We start from the raw sequence: 25731 nt of genomic DNA on the forward strand, positions 1-25731 counted from the left end.
TCCTTACATGAATCCGACATCGCACCACATTTCTGCATCTTGTCAAGTGCTGACAGGAGGAGCCATCAAAGTATCGGACCAGACTTCCAGCTCGGGGAATTAACCACCCCAATAAATGGTGCGGGGAAGTCCTCAAAAACTGGAGAAGCCCGCCTCGCCAAGACGCTATGCACTCGCGTCGCGGCAATGATCCACCCTTCATGATTCCGTTATGGATTCGGTAATCCCGGCCCATGGCTGGTCGCTGCTAGAATAAACCTGCAGCCACGCCGCTGCTGCGCTACCGAGCCGCGGAGCTGTGATTTGAACCTCTTCCTTGAACTGTGCCACCACCTTTCTTCACAATGACTGTTTGCTGTACCATTGAAGGGTCACGTTTTGGATGACCACTTCGAGAATAGACTCGACTTCGTTTAGTCCTTTGGATCGATATCTCTCTCTAAGGCCGCCTTATTCCAGTTCAAGAGTCGGCCTGCTAATGTGATCGACAAACGCATGCAGTCACCGGGACTAGCCCCGGCCTAAAAACGTGCAGCATACACAGCGCCCCTCCTGCAGCTGACCCTGTCAAACGCTTTCTGAACCTTTCCAATTCACCTTGACTGTATGCTAAGCCCCTACTAGCGGCTTGTCTTAAGATATAAGGCCATTCCCATGCGCCCATTGATCATTTCCTATCCCCTATCTCAATTCATCGGCTTCTTCGAGGACCTAGTTTGCCAGTGTCTGGACAAGATGCTTCCTTCAAAAGGAGTCATTGCTTTGTTCGTGTCGACTGTCCTCGGACAAGGTCATCCGACAATCTCGACGAACGGTTATGTCCTAAAGCAGGGTCCGCTGGATACACCGTGGACCGAGAAGGTGGGCACAAATCCTTGGCCTGAGTATCCAAGGCCGCAGATGGCGCGTTCCGACTGGCAGAATCTTAACGGCGTATGGCAATACCGTAACGCCACTGGCGGTGCTACTGAGTTGGAAAACCCTCCCTTCCGACAGGACCTCGAAAACCCTGTCCTGGTTCCATTTTGCCTCGAGTCCGCATTGTCGGGTGAGTAAAGTTTCCTTTAAGTCAAATCATCACTAACGCCCATATAGGTGTCATGGGCAATTTCACCATCCATAGCTGGTACCGAACAACCTTCGATGTGCCATCATCTTGGACGGACCGGGTCTTGCTCAACTTCGGAGCGGTTGATTATGAGGCAACTGTTTTTGTCAACGAGCAGCAGGTCGCACACAATGTTGGTGGTTACTGGTCTTTTAACACGGATATCACAGATCATCTCAACAAGAACAGTACCAACGAGCTGTACGTTATACCTAAATTCTTCATTTGCGCTCTACTAACAATTTCCAGTGTTGTTTTCGTATTCGACCCCACCAACCTTGCCCCCAACAACATTCCGCTCGGTAAACAGAAATTGATTCCAGAGCATATTTTCTACACTCCGTGCAGTGGTATCTGGCAAACCGTATGGCTCGAGTCTGCCCCAGCTATTAGCATCGACAAACTCGATATCAACGCTGGCGCTGACAGCAAAGGTAATATTACCTCCATCCTCTGGACAGGACCTACTAATTCTAATTAGTCGACGTAACGGTTCATACTAAATCCAATGCGACTGGAACTGCCGACTTCATTATTTATGAGCCCAACTCGAACAGCGTCAAGTTCCAGACCAAGGTACCTGTCAATCAGGCTCACTCCTTTGTTGTGGACTCGCCTGAGCTTTGGTCACCTGATAGTCCTACACTGTATAATATTACAGTCAAGCTGGGAAGCGACAGTGTCCAAAGTTATACTGGGTTCAGGACCATTTCAAAAGGCGTTGTCAATGGTGTCCAGAGGCCTCTGCTCAACGGCGAGTTCGTCTTCATGTTTGGCACTCTTGACCAAGGGTATGCTAAATTCGAATCTAAGCGACCTTCACCAACTAACGTATATCAGGTATTGGCCGGACGGTCTGCACTCGCCACCAAGTCTTGAAGCGATGGTATACGATTTGAAGGCCTTGAAGGAAGTAGGCTACAACATGGTGCGGAAGCATGTAAGTCAACTCTCGATATCATTCAGGGCAACAACTGACTCTATGTATAGATCAAGGTTGAACCTGCGCTCTTCTACCAGGCAGCCGATCAGCTTGGTCTCTTGCTCATTCAGGACATGCCAGCCCTTGCCACATCCTTGGTTTACCTCGACGACACCCCAAAGAAGTGTCCGGTGGTATCTCTCACGCCTTCTCTTGATCCAGACCATGTCCAGAAAGAGTTCAATAGGCAGCTCGAAGTTTTGGTCAATCAACTCAAGAGCTATCCAAGCATCGTGATATGGGTAAGGCGCCTTCATTGATAGTGGTCATTGGATTGCGTAACTAACATATGTCTAGATCATCTATAATGAAGGTTGGGGCCAGCCATGGGAGGGCTATGATGGCGTGCGCAACACGAGCATCGACGCCATACTCACTGATGTTGTCCGCAAAATCGATCCCACTCGTCTTATTGATTCTGTGACTGGCTGGCACGATCATGGTGCGGGTGACTTCCATGTGGGTCAAATCATGATTATGTTTCGTAATAAATACTAACATATGGCAGGACAACCACCACTACTCATCTCCACAGTGCGGAACACCCTGGTACTCGCTTGATTCTTCACCTTACAACCCAGAGACGGATGATCGCATCGCCATTCAGGGCGAGTTTGGTGGCATCGGTCAAAACATCTCCGAGGAACAGTAAGTCCTTCTCCAAACTATTCGTCCATATCACTGATCCCCGTCCCAGCGCCTGGAAAGTTGAAAACTCCATCAATCACGTAAACAACACCTACGAACTCGATGCCACCCAAGAAATCTGGAACCTTCGCGCGCACATGATCTTCCAGGAGCTGAAGTTCCAGATCCAAGAGTATGCGTGCTCGGGCGCGGTGTGGACGCAGACGACGGATGTTGAGGGCGAAGTCAACGGCATGTTGACGTATGATCGACGAGTGAACCGTATGGATAAGGAGCAGTGGAAGGCAGATATCCAGGCGCTGTACGACACAGCTGCGAAGAGGGGGACTTCGAATTCTACGATGAAGCTGGCGGCGAGGGAGGAGGTTGGTGTCTGAGCCACAAGCCTCCAATTTGGTTTTCCTCTGCACTACAGACGGGTCAAACGTCAAGAGGCGGCATCTGTAGGGACGGACGGCGATCCGTTTCCAAAGACACAGTAGACTCTTGAATATCCGACTACTTCCACTAAGCGGAGGACGGTGGCTCCATCCTCCTACTTACATTCTATTCTATATCATCTTCCTACTCTCCACCTCCGCCTCCTCTCTCTCTCCCCCCTCTCCCCTCCACCAGCGCCCACCACTCCCGATCCACCATCCCAAACTCTACACTATCCCAAAACCGCCCCTCATGCCACAACGCCTCCCTCTCTCTGCCCTCCTCCACAAACCCCAGCCTGGCGTAGCAGCTTGCACGCGCCCTCGTTCCACTCGAAAGCGCGTATCCGCACCTTGTGCAAGCCTGCCCGCTTGAACGCGTAGTCGAGGACCCACCGGATGGCTTCGGAGCCGTAGCCAAGGCCTTGATACGAGGAGGATGTCGATGCCGATTTCGGTGTTGCGGTGGTGCATGAAGCGCGGGGGCAACCGTTGAGGTGGACTTGGCCGATGGGGGTGCCGGCTTTGGGGAGGTAGAGGTGTGCCGTCGGCTGGGGGTTTGTCAGTGGCAAGACACGTGGTGTTGTGGTGGTTTGGCTTACGTTTGGTTTCTGGGAGGCAGATTATCTGTTTGGGTGTTAGCCTTGTGGAATGCAAAGTGGAGTGTATGAAATGATGGCATTGTAGGTGTGGAGTACATGAAATAACGGCACTGTAGCTTTTGAGTAGGGAAAGCAGCGAAAGGATAACATGGGGGCCTTCATATACGAATCAGGAGCAAAGAAGACGCGGGGTGAATGAGGAAAAGAAAGAGCAACGATGAGCTTGGTAGGACACTTCCATAGATTGGGAGACTTAGGGGCATATACAGCTGCAAGCAGGTTATCATCCATGGATTTTCGGAAACGTTCTGCATCGCTAGGTCCAGGGAGGCGGTTGTTGCTGGCATTGCTGTTCATGTATCCGATACGATCGTCATTTATCTGAGCGAAGAAGGCATCGTCCTCGGCGCCGCGGACGGCGCGATCTATAACGACGAATAATTACGTTAGTGCTGGTGAGCGAAATGGAGTGGTCGCAAATGCATGTCAACGTAACATTGACCTCTTCGTCTACTGAAGACCTTTTTCTCATCTACCATAGTGGAATTCGAGGAGTGGAGGTCACGTACAGAAGAGACGAGCGCTACGGAAAGGGTCTTTGTGGGTAGCCATTCTGAAGCCACAACGATGAACTCTGGAGATGACGATGTTGTCTACGTTTTTGTAACTTTGCTATCATTTGTGACCAAGTGTAAATTAGAGTATTATCTTCCTTTGTAGACTTGGCGGAGTTTTTCGTCTTCTTAGGGCGTCGCGAATAAGGGCGGTGTGGGGTGTTCCTAAACCAGCGTTAGCGCAAAAAGCGCGACTCTGATCCTATTGAGCGTCACACTCAAGTGTCGTGCGAGACGATAACTAAACATCACGACTTCTTCGCGAGTTTCCTCGCCACATCTACGAACCTCGACAATTTTCTGCAAGGAGAAGACTCCACGGCTTTCGAGCTGAACCCGACCTGATTGACTTAAAGTCTGCGCTAAAAACAAGGTATTCCCCATGGCGCCGCCGATCGTGAAACGGTGCGCATCTCCGCCACAATGCTCCTAGCCCCCAACGCCAACTCCGCCTCAGTGCTACTGGGTTTCGTCGCATGACTACCTCTCTTTGGGTGCCCGTTGTTCTGTTTCATAGCATGAGCACCGGCACCAGGCCGGCAAATATGCGAGAAGCGAGCGCCCACTGTCTATTTAGGGAGGGACTTGTAGGATCTACACCAGGCGAACAACGTTGGCAAAATCAGAGTGGAATTGGTTGTCCGATGGCATAGTATATAGCAAGAGCGAGGCAGGATGTTCGGTTTCATCGTCCCCATTATTTATTGCCATTTCCATCTCCAAAACACATCAGCAAGTGGATCTTGAACATCGCGTACACGAAACAACATGCTTCTACGACATCTTGTTGCCTTCGCCTCAACGGCGCTCGCAACACCACTGCATCTGTCTGCACGCACTGGCAGCGTACCAGCAAACAATGGCGCACCCGCCGTCATGGACTCCGGGAGCTCTGAGTACCCGCGCGCAACAAACAAGTTCCCGAACGGCACCATGATCGGCGCATTCACCTTGACGACCCCCGGTGACAATCCCGAGCTCGTTTTGAAGACAGTGAAATCCACGGACGCCGGTAGTTCATGGTCTTCTTTGGGTGAAGTCTTCCGCGGCCCTCGTGCCACTCACGATATGAACAACGGGTTCCCCTTCGTGCTCAACAATGGACGCGTGCTCTATGCGTACCGCAACCACGATCGCAAAACAGACGGAACCTACACGTTCTTCCGCATCAGCATATCCTACTCTGACGATGAGGGCGTGAATTTCGAGTATCTGACCACCGTGGACGAGCGCACGCCGTCGGGCGTCAATGGCCTCTGGGAACCATTCATCCGATACGCGCACGACGGAACGACGTTGCAGATTTTCTACTCTGCGGAGAACAGCGCCGGTGATCAGGATAGTATCATGCGGACGAGCACCGATGGTGGCAAAACGTGGAGTGGCCCAAAGACGATTTCAGGCGCGGACATCAACGCGCGAGATGGCATGTTGGGCGTTGCGCCCATCGACAACGACGGCGCGCTCATCGCTGTATTCGAGACCACCGAAGGTGAAGAAAATCGCTTTGTCGTGTCCAGCGTGACTTCGAACGATGATGGTAAGACGTGGGGAAACAGGCAGCGCGTGTTCACGCCGCCGAGTGGTAAGGCTGCTGGCGCGCCGCAGGTGTGGAATGTTTGGGGCACGTTGGTGGTGAGCTTTTTGACGGATGAGGATCGCGAATCAACGACTGGGTACGCAAATTGTGCTACGAAGATCATGACGAGCACGGATGGAGGGAATACATGGGGCAATAAGTTCACTGTATTTGCGGATCAGTCGAACTGGTCGGGTATGTCGCTGCTGGATCAGAGCCATCTCCTGGTCATGTCGGGTGTGAATGGGAAGGGAGCGCTGAGCCAGAATGTTGTGTTGAATTGAGAAGGATCAGTGATCGGTTGCTGGCAGAGAATCCTTGGATGTCTTGAGTGCAGAGATTGTTGTAAGTAGTTCTTTGTATATATTGAAGTTATCAGGCATCAAGACATTGTAAATACTCTTTCAAATACAGCTGTTTCATTAATCCGTCCGAAGAACTGGAAATACCTTATGTATGATCATGATGTAGACCTTTTGCCTTGGTGTGCCGCTGACCCAACGCTCATATTTTTCTAACCCCAAAGGAAGAAGTGTACATATATTTCCATTCTGACCACGCTCCATTTGCCCCTCGTAGTTGGAGATTTCGGGTATAGCGTCCTATTCTAGCCTGAGCAGTCACAGAGAGGCTTCATTACGAAGCGCTTTCCAATTATAGCGAGGCGATAATAAGAAGACCATCTGGAATTCACGGTGTTCAGACACTCCAGCCGCAGGCATAAGTCCCGCCACGCCTCGAGAACTACATAGACCCTGCACTCATGAATGCTATCCAAATCCTGTACACGAAATGGTTACTGACGCCATCATGGCCGTGATATCGCATGCAACGACGGCCCCATGCAGGATCGCCTGCCGGTCGATGTTGCGCACCTAACTTTCTCAGCCTAGCGTCAGGACGATAGATTAACAGAGCTTCCTAACAAGGCTAAGATGCACCGTTTGCCAGGTACGTGCACGGTAGCGATCAATAACATCCCCGCTTGTAATTGCTTGCAGCATATAAGATCTGACCCCGGTGCTTGGTATTGCTTCGTTGGTTCACGTCTTCTCAGCTCGTTCGACAGACCACGTCGCTTGTCTGCCAACTTTCCGAGACGAGACAAGATGCGAGGCTCAATCATCTTTTCGGCGATTCTGCTGGGCTTGTCATCTGCAAAGCCTACCCTGAGTCGCCGTTATGTGGTCAAGGAGAGCCATGCTGTTCCCTCGGAGTTCTCTCGTGTTGGAGACGCACCAGGCCATCATATGATGCGTCTGCAAGTTGCCGTAAAGCAAGGTCAATTCGAGGTATTGGAGGAGCATCTGTGGGAAAGTGAGTTCAGGTTCTCATCAACAACGAAGCAGAGCTGACAACCCCAGTCTCTGATCCTGATAATGCTCGCTACGGTAAACACCTGAGCCTTGCTGAAGTCAACGAGCTGGTCAAGCCGACGGATGAGTCGACCGATCTTGTTCGCGAATGGCTGCACGAACATGTTTCACCGGAACACATTGAGGCCAGTCCAGCTGGCGACTTCTTGTCTTTCACGCTGTCAATTGCCCAAATTGAAGAGATGCTCCAGACCAACTACTCCGTCTATCAGCACGAGGATGGTTCGAAATTGGTGAGAACACCCGAGTGGAGCCTCCCGCTGCATTTGCACGAGCATATCTCGGCTGTACAGCCGACTACGGCTTTCATCCGCACTGTGCCGCAGGCAAAGACATACTTGTCTGTCCCTGGAAAAGCAGAAGTTCCCACAGTACAGGCATCGTATGGCGACAAGCCCACCGTAGAGAAAGTGTGCGATACGGCCGGTGTGACACCACTTTGTCTGAGAACTCTCTACGGCACAGTAGACTACAAGCCTAAAGCAGCTGGCCGCAACCAAATCGGACTGGCGAACTACCTCGGCGAACTGAACAACCGTTCAGATGCCGCCATCTACCTGAAGAACTACCGCCCCGAAGCTATCTCCGGCGCCTACACCTTCAAGCAGATCTCTATTGCCAATGGAACCATACAGCAAACACCCAATACACCCGAGCAGCTTGCAGCCCGCACCGGTGTCGAAGGCGCTCTCGATGTTCAGACCATCCTAGGCGTGTCATGGCCGACTCCACTCCTCGCATGGTCCACCGGCGGCAACCCGCCTCCCTTCACCCCTGACGCAGATAATCCAGAAGTGGACAACGAACCGTACCTCACGTGGGTGAACTACGTCCTGCGCCAGCCCTTCGTGCCCCAAGTCATCTCCAACTCCTACGAAGACAACGAACAAACAGTTCCATTCTCCTACGCTAAAGTCGTCTGTTCACAATTTGCGCAACTCAGCGCTCGTGGCGTTTCCATCCTTTTCGGCAGCGGCGACGGCGGTGTAGGCGGTGTTCAGCCTGGAGGATCCTGCAAGTCCAACGTCGACAACAGCACTCGCTTCATCCCTCTCTTCCCATCAAGCTGTCCGTACGTAACTTCGATCGGAGCAACCGTAGGCTTCAACCCGGAAGTCGCGGCCTACGATCCGAGGAACCAATTCTCCACTGGCGGCGGCTTCTCGAATTACTTTCCCCAGCCAGCGTGGCAGTCCAAAGCCGTGGCTTCCTACCTGCACACCCTCGGCGATGAGTTTTCGGGCTTGTACAACAAGAGTGGGAGAGCGTACCCTGATTTGTCCGTGTATGGCGTTAACTATACCATCATCTGGAACGGGACTTTGAGACGCGTGGATGGTACAAGTGCCGCGACGCCTACGGCTGCGGGAATCTTTGCGCTGCTGAACGATGCGCTCATTGCGCGAGGGAAGCCTAGCTTGGGATTCTTGAACCCGTGGTTGTACAAGAAAGGCAAGGCTGCATTTGTGGATGTTACTAGTGGAAGTGCGCTTGGATGTAACATGACGGGATTTTCTGCTGCTGAAGGCTGGGATCCAGTGACCGGATTTGGGACTCCGCGGTTCGATAAGTTATTGAAGGCTGTGGGGCTGTGAGGGCGTGGTTAGGGTCAACAATCGAATGTAATATGAAAGACGAGTAAATTTAGAACAACGTGAAGTGCTTGAAGGCCCTTAAGTTCTTTAGGGGTCCTATGGCCAGACATACTTATAGGCATGTGCTAATATATTACGTGAGTATTGTAGTCATAATCTTCATGTTCGAAACAAGGCCGGATCCCCAACCACCGCACCGCCCTTCTGCATCTGCGGCGCAGGTGCATACGAGCCTGGAGGAGGTTGATATGGTTCAGGCCGGAAACCTTGCGGTGGCATCGCATAACCAGGTTGCGGATTACCTTGCTGCTGCGGATGAGCCTGAGACATGGGGTAGAATTGTGGAGGCGCATGTTGATACTGCGGCGGTGGTCCTTGAGGGCCCATCTCGTACACGCTCTGGAAGCCTCCATAGCGTCCTTTGCCACCGACAAGCCAACTGGTGCCACCTCTCGGCTTTGCAGCAAACCAGACAGCGATGATCGCGAGAATAGATCCGATAGCCACAGGAATGAGCATGAATCGCGTTGATTTCTATAGTCGGCATTAGTCAAGCCCAACCTGGAAGTGTGTGAAGCAATACGCACCGCAGTCCCACACGCACTCGCCGCCCAATCCTGATCTGTGTACAAAGCATCAATCCGACACAACCACGTCTCTCTCGAATATGCCTTGTCCTCCTTCATATTCACCCCGCTCTGCGCAGCCTGCAGGCTACTCGCCCAAGCAAGTACGCCCACGCTAACACCCAGCATCACAGCGTTCATGCATAGCACGCCCCAACACCATATTCGCTGCCCTGCGCCTCTCCTGCCATCTACGCGCCTCAACTCCCACATCCCCGCTGCGCTCATACACGCGAATAGCGCGCCGAGCACGCCGACGCCGAGCAAGGCCCATGTCGGCGCGTAGTCTTCATTGACGGTGAGGTCGGTGCCCGGGGATGTTATGCCGGCTGAACCGTCGCGGAAGTTGCGTGTGGTGTGGGAGCGGAGGAGGGATTGGGTTATGCGCTCGAGGACTATTATGAGGCCGGAGAAGGCGAGGACGAGGAGGGAGGGCGTGAGGCAGAGGAAGACGCGGAGGTTGTGAGAGGGCATTGTTGTTATGGCGGTAGCGATCGTGATAAAGCGCGAAGGCGCGTTAAAGAAGGAAACTGGGCGCACTTTGTATGCGCATAGTGAGATTTGCTAGGGAGCTAGAGACAGCATGGTGGTGAGGCGAGGCGAGGTAGCAGTGTACAATAGGCACGAGTAGGATTTGAAGAGGCTGTGCTATTCTTGGCGACATCCTGCAGTCTACATTAATCTCCGCTTTTCTAGCTACCGATGAACTACCCGGGACTCATCGAGATCGCGTAATACGTTCTCTGCGTACGCAAATTGTTCTTCGTCAAGCTCGGATGACCGCAGTATTTCAGGCCATGATGGGAGCGACACCGGATACTCGAATATGCGCTCATACACGTAGTAGGTGCATGCTCCCGGTATTGTGCCTCATCTTCTCACAGTTCCAGTGACCATCCTCTCCGCGCCCAAATCATATTGTCTACATCAAATCTCTTCCCGAAGCCGAAGCCAAAGCGGACAATTGACTGTCCATGGATGACGTCCGCCAGCGCCTCGGGGAACCCATCGAACTGATAGAGAGCATTTCTCCTCCACTGCACAGCATATAGTCGCGGGACAAGTCCGCGTGAGAAACACTGCTCCACTGCATTTTGTATAGCTGCGTTGTGGGAGAGTTCTCGGAATATGATTGCTTCTTCATGGTGTTAGCCTCCGCCAATGACGAGTTGGAAGCAAGCAGCAGGCATGCCGAGCGACGGCAGGATCAATGCTTCGCCAATACAAGACTTGATGGTAGAAGTGACTGTGTTGATGCGTGTTCTGGGGTCGTCGAAAATGCAGGCACGGCTCAAATGTCGAGGAAGACAACGAGGGTCCATGACTGAAAGGGTATCCCAGGGGTCAATTCTCCTCTCTATCCGTAGACGAGGATTTATCTGTCAAAATTATATGAGACCTTGCGCATGGCATTCTGCGCTTCCGATGGCGCGTAGGCTCTCGAGAAGGGTGATATTGCGCAACTGGACGCGCGTTTCGACAGGAATCGAATTGAGAAAATGTACGCATATCGCAACAGCTGGAATATAATGCTTGACTTCTCCGCCGCAATTGTGCAGGCGTTTTCGCATCGAGAACTTTTCAATCAAGTCGACGATCGTAGACTCGGTCGGAACTGTCTAGTATCTCTGAAGAGACAACCGTATCGACATCGCGAGTTGTACAGTCATGCCATCTTTTCCTTGTAGCATGAAAGTCCGGAGACTGATAAGGAAGCCTCAAGGCTGAAGCTACGAATTGCTGCTGCGTTGAAGTGGCTTGCGCCCAGGGCTTGCGAGGATGCTCGCGCTGGCAGTAGCGATCCGTATTCTGGATATTGCTGCACTAGCTCATAAGCTAATTCCGGCGTCATGCAGTGCAGATTATCCCAGAATATAGTTCTTCTTGTGTGTCGTAAGTCTGCTATCAGCTTCTCCAACTTCCAATTCCTCGGGTCAGATTTTACTGTCCGTGGTAGACAGTGGGGGTACGTCCAACTCTCATAGGGGGTCCAACAACTTGTTGAGGCAACTGTCGACGAGAGGCAGGCCTTGACTGACCATCGCTCATGGGTACATATACTTTCCGGAGACGTCTGACAGCTATATTCTGTTACTCATCTTTCGGCCGTTGTCGGTTTGTCGGTACCTATGGCAGTCTTGCAAAGCTTCTCTGCATCACCCACACGAGGGCACGCGAACTTGAGTCAGGACAGTGGCACGCAGGACGAAGGCCGGCCAACACGTTGGATGCTCTGCCCAGGTCTACGGATGCAATATTTGCGTTATATCTGCGACGCCTCGTTAGCAAGGCTGTCAATTGATGTACCTTAGCAAGGCAGAAACTTTTGGCTTTGGCTTGATGATCGATTGATGCATTTGTAGGGAGCTTCACACATACCTGTGGTACCGACGTATGGCAGGTCCTAGAACAGATCTGCCTACCCAATCCCTGGAACAAGGATCATGACTCTTCCTCTCATCGTATCAACTAGGTGAATACACAATGCTGACCAACTCACATCACATGTTCATGTCGAGCGGCATACCTAAGGTATAGGAGGAAATGTTCGCGATGTAGAACGTTGGTAAAACCCTGCTTCGGTCCAGGCGACTTTCCATCGTTGATGATGTAAGTCAAGACTCTCAGCAGGCTTGGCAAGGGTCCACAACCATTGTTCATCGCAGAAACTCTACTGGTGTATAGACTTTGTGGGGTATCGCGGGCTTGTCCTACACATTTTCCGGATACAGCGTGTCGCACAGTGCCGCATGCTGGAGTTTCCTAGTGACGTAATCAGGAAAAATAATCATAAAGGCGAAAGTCAACCGGCATGACCATGTCTTCTAGTTCGCTAATAGTAAAGCAATCCTGTATGATGCCTAACATTGCGTTGACTGTCCTGTAAACAACCTAACAGCTACACCATGCGCTTCACCGAATTGCTTACTGCTGCGAGCAGCTTAGCATCGGCCCTCTACCTCCCACGCGCAGAATCATCGAGCTCGCAAACAACATTAGTCCAGGACGCTCTCTACGATGGGCCCGTTTTTTCCTCCCTCTCCCTCTTCGTCGTCAGCTAACCCCTCAACAGCCACTGCTTCTACCCCAAGACCAACCCCCACTTCAACCTCACATCCTACCTCGGCACCTGGTACCAAGTTGCGGGCACGCCCTTCGGTCCCACTGCCGGAGCGCGCTGCGTAACAGCGCAATATTCCCTCAATTTTAACGGCACCGTCAAAGTTGTAAATACCGCAATCGTCGGTCCGCAACGCATCAGCATTGAGGGAACGGCGACGCCGGCGGATGAAGAGTACGCGGCGACCGGAGCGTTTAAGGTGAAGTTTCCGTCGACACCGGAGGGAGGATGTCCGGGCCCAAATTATATCGTGCAAGGTACGTGCCCGGTGATGATTGAGCGTGAGGGTGGTAAAGGAGGAAAGACGAAGGGAAGCTAATGTGAGATGGGACAGAGTATTGCACTGACTATGCTGTCGTCCAGACGCAGAACTGGACGACACTGTATATTTTGAGCCGAGAGAGGGAGCCTGCGCCGGTGCTTGTGGATGTAAGTTGGTAAGACTAGAACACGATTAATCTGACGTCTGGTGTAGGCTTGGATCGAGCGCGCTGTAGCATTGGGATCAGACGCGGCGCTGATATCGAGGTTCAATCAGGCGGAATGCTGAGAGGTCCACTGGCTTTGATTGTGGAGTTCGGTGTAACAGTGTTTTCGCAGTATCAATCTTGATGGAGCATGGCCTGTTCAGTGACTCGGACTGATGACGCGTTCGACTGGGCTCGTCGTCCGCCCAGCACCCACACCAGAAGCCAACAACTCTAGTCTGCTGGCCTGCACACGATGCTTCTTCATGACCTCGACCCATTCCTCTTCCAGCTCTTCTTCGGTGGCCTCGTGTTCTGATGCCGCAGCTGCTCTTAGATCTTCTTCCAGCAACGCTATCATAATGCTGAAGTCGCCTCCTAATCTACCCAACGATCCCGCACAGTACAAGACCTGTGTGAGCAAGGAGTCTCGAGATGATCGGTCTTGCACGTTTGGTAGGTATGTGCGTAGCGTTTCAAATAGCATCTCGACAAGGTGGCGGGGAAATGTCGCAAGCGCGGAGGGGATAGGCTGCAGTGGATTTGCAGATGCTGACGCTTGCTGGACGGCAGGTGCTGGATGTTCGTCGGGCCCTGGCGTTGGCAGTGCTGACGGAAAGATAGATCTATACATGGAGATGATAGCGAAACTTTGCTCACGGAAGACTTCCAGGTATTTCTTCAAATATTTTTCGGTTTGTTGACCAACTGCCCACACCATGTCTGATTTCCCTTTTCCACTGACTCGCTTCTCGGTCTCTTGGTCAGCGAGGTCTCGGAGAGGATCGAGCGCTGAGAGCATGGACTCCAGGCAGGCAAGACGGCAGACGAGGAACAAAGCACCAAGACTGCCCTCGCCGCTGCCGATGCGGGTCTGCCGTGCGGACCAGGACTCGTCGAGCTCAGGGGCCACTCGTCGGAGCCAACCAATGGTGCGCATGGCGCCTGCGAGCTTGATGCCTTGCGATTGCAGTGACACAATGAGGTTCGTTGTCATAGTCTTCATCTCCTGCTCGGCTTGAGACGACAAGGATGATACCAAAGACGAGTTCGGATACAGCGTCGACAAGCGCTTGATATGAGCATGTAGGTCCAGAGCAGAGGCATAGTTAGCATTGGTAGCAGCCGTCGCCGTGGCAGCATGTGTTGGAGCAGTTGACGATGTTATCGCTGAGGACAACAGCGTCGGCAGATCCAGCACATCAGACACCCTGTCGACATTCCTGGCTAGCAACATAGCCTTTCTCCGCCGGTTTAGAATGGCGTTCTCCGCGCTCTTGCTATACTTCTGCGAGAAGCTCTGGGCTGCGCTTTCCAGTTTCGGAAGCTCTTGCTGCAACGTACCTGCATCGTGCCCGATTGTGGGAAGGACATGGCGCAGGTGGGCGAGGTGGTCGGTGGAGGATATGATCGGCTTGTGCGAGCGTTTGGAGAGAGCTTGTAGAGAGCGAAGGACGGATTGGGTGCTCTGCGAGAGCGATTGCGGCTCGGACGAGGTGAGTGCTGCAAGCGGGAGCGTGGTTAAGCGGGTCAGGTAGGCGTTCGTCGTGGCATCGTTTGGCGGGGGTCGCGCGTGGGCGTCCTGCGCGTCGAAGTATGGGACCAGCAGCTCGTACAGCGGATCGGCCATGTTCCAGATGTTTGGTCGTACTTTGAGCCTTAGGACATGCTGTCCATGGGTACGTAACCAGCGGAGCGGAGGTGTTGAACAACGCCGCCGGAGGGCTAGTGCGGAATGGCTAAAGCGGGCTAACCTTCACATGGCACCGCCGCCCGCCGCGAAAGTGCCCTAGGTACACAATTTGCCCTCCGGATACATGGCCGACGGTACTTCGCCGCAAAACGACACACCCAACACAAAAGCGCCCGCCGACCACCGCAGCACCGTCGAGCGATTTCTCGCCAACCTCTTCGCCGACCGCTTCCTCTCCGACAGCCCCACCACTCCAAGTGACTCTGCGCCTTCACCATCCGCCAGACCCCAGGTTGCCTTTCTATCCGCCGAGGCTGACCTCTCCCCAAACGACGACCCCAGCGATATTCGTACACGCTCTGCTCCCGGTATAGGAACCCCGCAAGGCCATATGGGCAGCCGCCCGACCGAAGTCGTCTTTTGCGTCGAAGACACGGTGGGCTTGAAAGGCGATAAGCTCAGTGTCGGTGTTGTTGACCGCTGCTTCGGCGATGTCGACAGCCATTCTCCGCGCCCGCAGCGTGATTATGGCGAGGATATAGAGCGCCACGAGGATGTCTCGGCCGACGACTTCGACAAGTTCATGTGGAGCGGCATTCCTCCGAAAGGCACCGTCCTCGTCTCCTGGCAGACCAAATACAAGACAGAATTGATACCCGAGGCGAAGCTTGAGCTACTCGACAGGGCCTTGTATGTCGGCGATGTCGTCAAGCGCACCTTCAAAGATCCCATGAGCGGCACGGTCATCGGGACCAAGGCTGTGTGCACCCTCTTTCCAGCAACCATGTTCAGCCCCACCACCCTCATGCTGAATATCAGCGAGGACCACTCGATACGTGTTGTGCCGGCAGAAGAGCTCATCAACGTGCACGAATACGTCGAAGGAGCGCTAGTCGTCTACGGTGACTGGGTGGGTCGTGTAGACCAGGTCTTCGATGAGGTGGCCATCAAGCTGTCGAACAATTCAGTGGTCGTGGTGGAAGATCCGGACGACTTGGAGTACGAGGACTTCATGCTCGAACGGTTGAGTGTTGGGGACACTGTCAAGACAAAGAAGGGCAACTTGCGGAGAGGTCGCTGGAGATACGGCGCCTTTGACCCCAATGTGCGCCCCGAAGGAATCGTCGTTGAGACACGAACGATCTGGATTGACGTGCGATGGCTCACAAGAAGGATCGGCCCCGGCTCCCAGGAAGAACATGAGGAACCCCCTCCACGCCTCTATACTGATGAGATGGAAGACCCCAGCTTCCGCATCTACGACGCAGCACGTTCTGCCGACGTTTCGCTCCCTTTTGCAGCCAACGGCAGCGACCGATCCTATCAGGTCGCAGAGGTAGCTGTCGGAGATCGCGTACGCTTCAAGGACATCGCAGGTGCGGCAGTCAAATACGATGGCTCAGTAACCTTACCAAACGGCTATCCTCAGGGAAGGGTAACACGCCAGATGCGCACTGAGACGTTGGGCTACGATATGAACGTGTTCCATGTAATGCAGACGCATACCAAGGTTACCGTGCAATGGCAGGATCTCTCCATTACCGAAGATTTGAGCCCCTCATTGATACCTGATCCTAACGTGGAAGATGACGATGAGGTTTGGCCAGGAGAAGTAATATGCACGAAGGAGCAGGCCGAAGGTCCCGGTCCCGATGTACCCTGGACATTTAGGCCTGCGAAGGTTGGCATCGTACAAGCTGTCAAGTCACACGACCGGATAGCAACTGTTCGATGGTTCGAGAACCCTACCATCCAATTTCTAGACGATGACATAATACCTCCATCCGAGACCGGGAAGCTTTCAGAAGCCACAGAAGATGTTAGTCTTTATGACATACGGTCAACGCCAAGCTTGACGCGCCGACGTGGTGACTTTGTGCTTGTGCATCCCGACTCTGTCGACCCTGAAGTGCTCAACAATCTAAAAGGACCTTCATGGTTCGGAGAAGTAATAGACCTGGGATTAGATGGCAAGATCACGGTCAGATTGGGTGCTGCAGAGCCGATTGTGGATGTTCGCGTACCGGCTGAACGAGTCACACTGGCATACAGCAGTGACATGGATAATCTTGGTATGGAGGGCTCAGAAGACGATGACGAAGAGGACTCGGATGAGGAAGAGAGCGTCTCTGACTTCGATTCTGCATCTTTCAATGAGATGTGGATCGAATATGAGGGCATGGATGGGGAGCCCATGGAGGGTAATGAAGAGGATTGGTCTACAGAAGATGAGGATTCCGATGGTGACACTTCAATGCCCGATGTTCTTCGTTTAGACGACGTCCCAACCTCGAACACCACCCCAGAAACACATTCCGACGCTGATCAGAAATCACCTCCGATCCCAGAACAACAGAAGAATGTGCCTCCGCCAGTAGTCGAAGCCATGAATGCAGCAACGCATCCCCCTACTGAAGATTCGTCCTTCACCGGGCTCGAGTCTTTCTTAATTCTAGATACCCCACCACCATCCGGCCATAACTATATCAACAAAAGTCCAACGTCCTCTTCAGCATCTATGCGCCGCATTGCCAAGGAACACAAAATTCTCCGCAACTCGCTGCCACCGGGAATCTTCGTCCGCACCTGGGAATCTCGTATGGACCTGCTCCGCGTGTTAATGATCGGCCCGGAAGACACTCCATATGAGTACGCTCCTTTCATCATCGACTTCCACCTCTCGTCCGACTACCCGCAATACGCCCCTGAAGCCTTCTTCCACAGTTGGACCAACGGCAATGGCCCCGTGAACCCTAATCTATACGAAGACGGCAAGATCTGTCTGAGTTTGTTGGGCACGTGGCACGCAGATGAGCGCAACGAGAGTTGGACACCAGGAAAGAGCACATTGCTCCAGGTGCTGGTGAGTATTATGGGTTTGGTGCTGGTCAAGGATCCGTACTACAATGAGGCGGGATACGATGTCCATCGCCAGGCGCAGGAAACGAGGCCGAGCAGTGCGCTGTATACCGAGCGCTCCTATTTTCGGACACGAGCATTCATCGTGCATGCACTCACCAAGGACGTCGCGCCTTTCGCCGAGGAACTGAGATACTTGTATCGGAATGAGAGCGAAGGTGCACCGAGGCTTCTCGACAAAGCCATCGAAGCGTCGAAAGCGGTGTTAGCGCGCAGTGCACAGGATGACAACGAGGAGCGCGACGGTTTGAGGCGAATCAGCCTTGGTGCTACAGTCATGCTTAAGAGGCAGGTGGAGAAGCTGGAAGAACTGAGGTCGAAGGGCGAGGCGTAGGGATTCTGGGTCTGCATGGTTTTGCATCGCGTGGAGTTAGCATGGTAGCATTTAGATACCTCAGGTGAAGGACTGCAAGCATGTAAACAATCGTTTTAGTGTAGTTCAGTCGTGTATAACGTCGCAAGTATTGATGCAATTCGTTTGCTGTCCATGCTGTCACCGTCCGATTGTTCAGTTCTCACCTTCTCACGAGTTTACGAGGTGACGTGAGCGCGTGCCCCCGGGCGCCCGGGAAACGGCTGTCCAGCGCAGCGCAGCGCACTTTGCGCGACCAACATGCGCGCTCCCTTAGACAGCGGTTTTGCAGTGTGTGACTTCTCGCCTCCTACCGTACAAATATGCGCGTGTGGTACAGTTGCCCTCTCTGACCCCGCTCCTTCCAACACGGGCACCCACCACACAGCCGGAGGCCGCATCCCGTTCGGCCCATCTGATAATGGGCAGTTCCTCCGATGCATGTACGACGCGAATTATAGTGAGGCGACGCGCTAGATAATCGTAGGCAAAGGCCGACAGGGCGCGAGATTTCCTTTTCGTCTTCGCGGTGCCATGTCCCGCGCCGCGCCTCCCGCGGAATCTCGAAGCGCCGGGGCGCTCAGCTGAGCTGAGGCCACATAGGCGCTCCAACACAGCTGCTCAATGCGGACGACGCGACGTGATAAATGCTACGGCAACTCCTGTGGCACGGCAACGAGGCCGGTTTGCCGTACGGCGTACGCAATGCAAATCGCGGCGCTGGTCTAGGATGGAGTTTTAGTGAGGCAGGACATGTCGCCGAACGGGCGACAGCGCGAAGGCCCGTCTCAGCCTTGCGTGTGCGGCACAAGTTCAGTGAACTTATCATTGACACCAGAACATCGCATGCTCGTCTAGATTAAAGGTATAATGATATTCTTTTGATTGTTTAGTGCTTATTCGTTTTAGTATGTGAGCACGTGCGGGATGCGATCGAAGACGGGCGATCAAGCAGCCGCAGAGAGCAAAAAGCTGGACTATAGTACATGAGCATCACCATCCCAGTGAGTCGAGCGAATCCATTCCATAACCGAACGCCGAGTTTCCTTTGAAGACCATACCCAGACCGAGGCAGCATGTTGCGCAGAGACATAATCGAAAAACCGTGAGTTGTTGTAGCTGTCGTAAATGAAGTAAGATCAAGAGAAAGATGGAAGTAGATAGCGGTGAAACTTTTGTAGATCGTAGATGAGAATCACATCTCCATCGCGTCGGCTTCAGCCATCATGATATTGTCCTGTGACGGAGGGGTTGAGGGCTCCGAAGGGGTCCGTTGGCGAGCATTTAGGCGAGAGCCTTCAACTTGTGGCACAGGACCGGCCATGAGGTTCTGCACTGTACGTTGGAGTGACCATCCGACGAGCTGGCCCCACTGGAGACTGTCGGAGAAGAGCCAGAAGCCTTGCACGCCGTGTTGCTTTGCGCGCACAAGATAGGCTGAGAGCGATTCCTTCTCCAGCAGGATGACTGCATCAGTGAGGTCGAAGTGGTTCTCAATGACGCGTGAGTAGGCGCGTGCAGCATCGCGTAGCATCGGGTTGGTCATGACGTTCTTCCAGCCTACGCCAAGCGATGACATGAGCGTGTTGAGGGTGGTACCGTTCTCGTCGATGATGGCGTCGGTCCTTTGCGCGTCCATGACCATCACATTGAGTGACGGGACGACGATGCTAATCGCAGAGTCCATGCGCTGCGACTTGCGCGAGACAGCGATGGAACGGACGGGTTCCGCCTTCTCTTCCTTCTCGATCTTCTCTTCGTACCAGGTACCGGACTGGGATTCGGCAGCCATTGTGTAGCCAGGCTCGCCAGGGTAGATGAGCGTCATACCCGGACCGTAGATGGGTTCTGGTTTGGGCTTTACGGGTTCTTGCGTGACGGCTGCGCCGACTGGGCGGTTCTCCTCGGGGTCGTCGACGTCGGTGATGGATCGTTTTCGCCCAACTTTGGCATTGGATACAGGCGAAGCCTGATAATTGAGCGATGGCGGGGTAGGATACTTGGGACGGTAGGTACCCGGTGAAAGTGAGCGCTGGTGGGGAGCGTAGTAGCCGTGTGCTTGCCGAGGTGGGAGCACCACGGTGGGCGACGAGGCGAAGTAGTTGAGACCCATGATGGTCACTGTATGTTTAGTAGATCAATGAGAGTAAGAGTGTAAGGATACAAGGGTCTGCTGGACTACGAGCAGACTACAAGGCGTGCGACTATGGTGTCACGAGCACTGGCGCGACAGGATGGTGATTGAAGATGGCGGTGGCGGCAAAGTGAATGCGCGCGAGGATGGTGTGGATGGTAGAAAAGATGAAAGGGAAGATAATTGATGGCAGATCGAGGTAGGAGAAAGTCCCGGTGAGTGAGGGGGCACAAGGGCTACGCGCTGAGACGTGAGGGCAAGTGAAGTGTGGGAGAAGAGAGATGGATGGAGGGCGCGCGGGACTCTTGTAAGCTCCGCGATTGAAGTCCCGTGAGAGGCTGGGGCTAAGGCGGTAAGGAAAGGCAGAACTCGCCGATTGGGAACGGCCGTGCGTCGCCCAGGGTCGGCTTAGCGTGGTTTGGCTTCCAAGCGACGCTGAATGCGAACAAACGCAAAACGCAGCCCAGACTTTCTCTAGCCGTCCTTCCCGACAATCACCCGGACGGGCCGAATCACGTGCGCATTCGCTCCAGGACTCCCAAGGTTCCAAGTTCTTATGGCCGGTCGTTCTTGGCGATTATCCGAGCACGCCGTGCATCACGTGCGCGCTTACTCATACCTCCAATCGCTCTTGCCTTTTCCAGACGATGCCGGAACCGGAGAAAGTGTGCCCCCGAATCGACGCGTTTTTTGGTGGAGCAATAGCAGAGCTGTAAGGCACCTGCGCAGCTAGATACCCCGCCTCACGTTGCTGCTTTCCCTTCCAGCAACTTCGTTGAAGCTTCCAGAACACCGTCAAAATGCAGGCACCCGTGGTGGTTATGAGTGAGTGTGGACAGCTAGAACCGTTGGTTGGCAGGCCGCTCACAGCAAAACAGACACCCAAACCCCCGGCGGGGAGCGCCAGTTTGGCCGCAAAGCGCAACTTTCCAACATCACAGCCGCAAAGACCGTTGCAGACATCATCCGATCATGTCTGGGTCCCAAGGCCATGCTCAAGATGCTGCTCGATCCCATGGGCGGCATCGTCCTGACTAACGACGGCCACGCCATTCTGCGAGAGATCGAAGTCGCGCACCCCGCAGCAAAGAGCATGATCGAGCTGAGTCGAACACAAGATGAGGAGGTCGGCGATGGTACCACTACCGTCATTATATTAGGTACGCGATCTAGGACTGAGGGTGTAACTTGGATTTATCTAATCCAAGACAGCTGGCGAAATGCTCGCCCAGGCTTTGCCCCAGCTCGAGCGCAACATCCACCCAGTTGTTATCATTCAGGCCTACAAGCGCGCTCTGGCAGATGCCCTCGAGATCATCGACGAGGTCTCGGTGGATGTCGACATTGACGATGACCAAGCCATGTACCAACTCATCAACGCGTCGATCGGCACAAAATTTGTTTCGCGGTGGTCGGAGCTGATGTGCAGCTTGGCATTGAAGGCTGTACGAACAGTGTCACTGGACGCAGGAGGCGGCAAGAAGGAGGTGGATATCAAGCGTTATGCGCGTATCGAAAAAATTCCAGGAGGCGAGATCGAGGATAGTCAGGTGCTGGACGGAGTCATGCTCAACAAGGATATCACACATCCCAAGATGAGGCGAAGGATAGAGAACCCCAAAGTCCTGCTTCTCGATTGCCCGCTAGAATACAAGAAGGGCGAGAGTCAGACTAACATCGAGATCAGTAAGGAGGAAGACTGGAACCGCATATTGCAAATTGAGGAGGAACAAGTGAAGGCGATGTGCGACGCCATCATTGCGCTCAAGCCTGATCTTGTCATCACCGAGAAGGGCGTCAGTGGTACGTATGAAACTATCCCGCATATTGATCGAAATTAACCCTGCCATCAGACCTCGCCCAGCACTACCTTGTTAAGAACGATATCACCGCCATCCGACGAGTTCGCAAGACTGACAACAACCGTGTCGCACGAGCCACCGGCGCTACGATTGTAAACTCGGTCTTCTCCGCAGCTGCCTCCGACGTTGGCACCCATTGTGGCCTCTTCGAAATTTCAAAGATCGGCGACGAATACTTTACCTTCCTCACCAAGTGCAAAGACCCGAAGGCATGCACAGTATTGCTACGCGGTCCCTCCAAGGATATTCTCAACGAGATCGAGCGCAACCTGCACGATGCGATGGGTGTAGCGCGAAACGTCATCTGGAATCCCAAGCTCTGCCCAGGAGGTGGAGCAACAGAGATGGCCGTCGCAGTAGGTCTGGAGCGGAGAGCAAAGCAGATTGAGGGTGTTGCACAATGGCCGTACAAGGCCGTCGCTGAAGCAATGGAAGTCATTCCCCGCACACTCATCCAAAACTCTGGAAACAGCCCCATCAAGGTGCTGACGCAGCTCCGTGCAAAGCACGCTGAAGGCTACGAGGATGGTGAGCAAAAGGGGAGCTCGTGGGGTATCGACGGTGACGCCGGAAAGGTCGTGGATATGCGACAATTTGGCGTATGGGAGCCCCTGGCCGTCAAGGAGCAGAGCGTCAAGACAGCCGTAGAGAGCGCGTGTCTGTTGTTGAGGGTGGATGACATTGTTGCAGCGAAGGCAGCGAAACAGGTATCTGGACCCATCGGAGGTGGTGACGATTAGAGGAGTGTTCAAGCTTGCGGTACACCACAAGCACTGGCGTCGAGGATAGCAAAGTAGCAGCTAATCTTCTGGTGACCGTGTACTTATCACACTGCAAGCGTGTGCGATATCTCCCGTACAAGGACTCCCACTGTGCGCTTAGGGTGATGCGTACATGCGTTCTTAGAGTTGAAGGCGCGTTACAGATGACTTGTCGTGATTGTGCTCTCCTTCGGAGGTTGAGCTAGTCTACCTAACTGGACATCCGGCTCGACACAGGATCCTGATTTGAGTTCTTTTTACCTCGTTGTTGAACGTCCACCGTCCTACGAAAAGTAGTAACTTCGCTACCAGTAATCGCGATGAATGAGCGTCAATCGCTTGATCATGTCATGCCTCCGGGGCAAAGGTATCCACTTTAGCGAAATGAGTTGGGGGCGGTTTCGTTTGACACTAACGATTCATGGGCCGGCAATAGATCGCGAGCACGTCTAAGAATAACCGTTAGGCACCAGACATCACCAAGCCCTGAACAAGCTTGGAAGTTGGCCCGTTTGACGTCTACGAGAGTTCGTACGCCGTGCCAGGTCTCTGGTATGCCTCCAGATGTTCGACCTCAGGGATATATACGCTCTGCCGAAGCGGTGGACTCAGCAGCTGCGCACCCGGCAGATACAGAAACGACAATGGAGCGATGCGAGCGAGACGGAACTGCGGAAGATTGCGCGTTCCTCGTCGGGGTACACAGCAGATACGAGCTATTCACACTCAATGCGCGTTGAAGAGGCCGATTTCGCCCATGCAAGCACAGATCACGAGACCTACACCAGCAACACAAGGTTTACTTCTGGCTGGAGATTCGGTGCCATCAATGGTGCTATCTCTGTTTGTGTCGTCTTTTTCATAAATCTCGTCGTCACCATCCTAGTTTCCGCGCGCAAAGACGGAGTATTTTTCGATGGCGATTGCGATCGTGCCAGCAAACTGAACACTGGGCTGCATTTGCTAATCAATATATTGAGCACCATTCTGCTTAGCTCAAGCAACTATTGCATGCAATGTCTCTCAGCGCCAACTAGGAAAGAGATAGATGACGCGCATTCCAAGGGCAAGTGGTTGGATATCGGAGTCCAGAGTGTCCACAACCTAAGGTAGGTCTTGCAAAGTAGAGTCAATATAGTAGTTACTGACATTCGCAGGAACATTGATCGTCGCCGAGCAGTAGTGTGGCTTCTTCTCGGGCTGTCATCGCTGCCTTTACACCTATTGTGAGTTGCCACATCTGTTGCTTTACAGCTTGCTAACTGTTCAGCTACAACTCAGCTGTGTTCCTTTCGATATCCTCGAACAATTACTTCGCGTTGAGCGTGCGGGAGTCGTTCATCAACAGTCCAGATTGCGGCGAATGTGGCGCAATATTTTCAAATACGACTGTAGCAGTCGGGAATTACAATACCGCTATGTACGACTGCATAATGTTCGGCAGCTCAGACCGCTAATGTTCGCTACAGTCCAGACGTCGCCCGCATGATGCTTAAGAAGGCGCGTAACAACAAACTGGATCGGCTTTCGAATCTCGACTGTATTCGCGAATACGCGGAACCCATCCAGACGAAGAGGAGGAATGTGCTGCTCGTCACAGCTGATGATAGGATGCCTGCGCCTAATGTCACCGCAAACGGGACGGCCAATATATATGCTTGGAACGATTTTGATGCTTCAGCTGCGAGTATCGTATCGTCAGCGATGAACTCGTACGGATGGATCTGCTCTGACGATCCCACATGGAGATGGACATCACCATGCTCTACCCTCATTGATGCTATCAAAAGCAAACCAGATGATTGGAAAGTAGGCCACACGGATGGGGTTTTCAGTGACAGCTATAACCCCACCTATCCCGTCGACTATTGTCTCAGCGAGACATCGGAGCCACGCTGCAAAGTGCAGGTTATGCTGACCATTGCGATACTAGTCACGGTTCTCAACATCTTCAAGGCTGTTTTCATCTTCTACACAGCATTGGGGACGAAGGAGAATCCTCTGATGACTATGGGAGATGCCGTGGCTTCTTTCCTGGAGCGGAGGGATGGGACCACCAAGGAAATGTGCCTCTTATCTATTCGTGACGTGAAAACCAACGATCGATATTTCCCAGCCGGGCCAATAACATGGAAAGGTGAACAACGACGATTCAAGGATGTAACGAGCCGTAGGCGGAGAAGTGTAACTTTCATTGCGTAAGTCTACCTTTGCCCCTGGCGGTTGTCAGTATTGAGTAGCAAGTCGCTCTTCAAGAACCTGTCAGGTCGACGGTGCTTGCAGTCTCAACCTACAGTACAATACAGCCACGCGGCCGATAACTCAACAGTTCACCATTAACCAGTCATCAGTCTATTCGTCACACTCGGTTCGGTTGCAGCACTGCTTGGATACGGTGTGCAACAACTCCCAGCAGGCACCCCACGCTCAGTTGCCGGCCTTGCCTCTCTGGGCTACGGCGCCATCGACTATCGAACTATTATGACTTACTCTTCGGCTGCAATAGGTACCATCGGTTACATCCTCATTGCCAACGTTGCACAGCCCATCCTTTCCTTTCTTTACTTCTCTTATAACGGCCTCTTTACTGCAATGCTTCTCGGCTATGAATGGGTGTCTTACGCACATGGCCGCAAGGGCTTGCGCGTGTCGCGTCCCGCAGAGGGAGCGCAACGCTCGACGTACTTCTTACAGTTGCCGTATCGATTTGCATTACCACTTATGGTGTTGGGTGGCGTGCTTCACTGGCTTGTGTCGCAAAGCATCTTCCTGGTTGCGGTGGATGTATACAATTACGACGGGTCGCATAGCATGCTTAGTCCGTATGGCCAGATAAATTCCGATGTTGGCCCTGGAGACTGGAAATCGACGGG

The 25731-nt window shown here is 53.2% G+C and overlaps 9 protein-coding genes across 9 annotated transcripts; 6 read left to right on the forward strand and 3 right to left on the reverse strand.

Annotated features, from left to right (window-relative positions):
- Positions 1–344: 344 nt before the first annotated feature.
- N0V89_008625 (uncharacterized protein) lies at positions 345–3115 on the forward strand (the record flags this gene model as incomplete). The annotated part of the gene is made up of 10 exons (XM_056217378.1): positions 345–350; positions 625–1048; positions 1096–1309; positions 1358–1542; positions 1590–1899; positions 1949–2048; positions 2099–2332; positions 2388–2549; positions 2599–2738; positions 2788–3115. 10 exons carry the CDS (start codon positions 345–347, stop codon positions 3113–3115), a joined length of 2103 nt encoding a protein of 700 aa, XP_056068934.1.
- A 2134-nt stretch (positions 3116–5249) lies between these two features.
- On the forward strand, positions 5250–6236 carry N0V89_008626 (uncharacterized protein; the record flags this gene model as incomplete). Its single annotated transcript, XM_056217379.1, has 1 exon — positions 5250–6236. One exon carries the CDS (start codon positions 5250–5252, stop codon positions 6234–6236), a length of 987 nt encoding a protein of 328 aa, XP_056068935.1.
- Positions 6237–7061: 825 nt separating this feature from the next.
- On the forward strand, positions 7062–8923 carry N0V89_008627 (uncharacterized protein; the record flags this gene model as incomplete). The annotated part of the gene is made up of 2 exons (XM_056217380.1): positions 7062–7269; positions 7317–8923. 2 exons carry the CDS (start codon positions 7062–7064, stop codon positions 8921–8923), a joined length of 1815 nt encoding a protein of 604 aa, XP_056068936.1.
- A 159-nt stretch (positions 8924–9082) lies between these two features.
- N0V89_008628 (uncharacterized protein) lies at positions 9083–10023 on the reverse strand (the record flags this gene model as incomplete). Its single annotated transcript, XM_056217381.1, has 2 exons — positions 9083–9457; positions 9511–10023. 2 exons carry the CDS (start codon positions 10021–10023, stop codon positions 9083–9085), a joined length of 888 nt encoding a protein of 295 aa, XP_056068937.1.
- Positions 10024–13297: 3274 nt separating this feature from the next.
- N0V89_008629 (uncharacterized protein) lies at positions 13298–14767 on the reverse strand (the record flags this gene model as incomplete). Its single annotated transcript, XM_056217382.1, has 1 exon — positions 13298–14767. The coding sequence occupies one exon, from the start codon at positions 14765–14767 to the stop codon at positions 13298–13300; it is 1470 nt and encodes a 489-aa protein (XP_056068938.1).
- A 187-nt stretch (positions 14768–14954) lies between these two features.
- Positions 14955–18083, forward strand: N0V89_008630 (uncharacterized protein; the record flags this gene model as incomplete). The annotated part of the gene is made up of 1 exon (XM_056217383.1): positions 14955–18083. The coding sequence occupies one exon, from the start codon at positions 14955–14957 to the stop codon at positions 18081–18083; it is 3129 nt and encodes a 1042-aa protein (XP_056068939.1).
- Positions 18084–19296: 1213 nt separating this feature from the next.
- Positions 19297–20214, reverse strand: N0V89_008631 (uncharacterized protein; the record flags this gene model as incomplete). Its single annotated transcript, XM_056217384.1, has 1 exon — positions 19297–20214. The coding sequence occupies one exon, from the start codon at positions 20212–20214 to the stop codon at positions 19297–19299; it is 918 nt and encodes a 305-aa protein (XP_056068940.1).
- An 821-nt stretch (positions 20215–21035) lies between these two features.
- CCT3 (T-complex protein 1 subunit gamma) lies at positions 21036–22837 on the forward strand (the record flags this gene model as incomplete). The annotated part of the gene is made up of 4 exons (XM_056217385.1): positions 21036–21060; positions 21114–21395; positions 21448–22038; positions 22089–22837. 4 exons carry the CDS (start codon positions 21036–21038, stop codon positions 22835–22837), a joined length of 1647 nt encoding a protein of 548 aa, XP_056068941.1.
- A 585-nt stretch (positions 22838–23422) lies between these two features.
- N0V89_008633 (uncharacterized protein) lies at positions 23423–25060 on the forward strand (the record flags this gene model as incomplete). The annotated part of the gene is made up of 4 exons (XM_056217386.1): positions 23423–23967; positions 24016–24084; positions 24129–24278; positions 24328–25060. 4 exons carry the CDS (start codon positions 23423–23425, stop codon positions 25058–25060), a joined length of 1497 nt encoding a protein of 498 aa, XP_056068942.1.
- Positions 25061–25731: the final 671 nt, after the last annotated feature.

The sequence above is a fragment of the Didymosphaeria variabile genome (assembly GCF_027946475.1).
Source record: "Didymosphaeria variabile strain IMI 356815 chromosome Unknown scaffold_6, whole genome shotgun sequence".
NCBI lineage: Eukaryota > Fungi > Ascomycota > Dothideomycetes > Pleosporales > Didymosphaeriaceae > Didymosphaeria > Didymosphaeria variabile.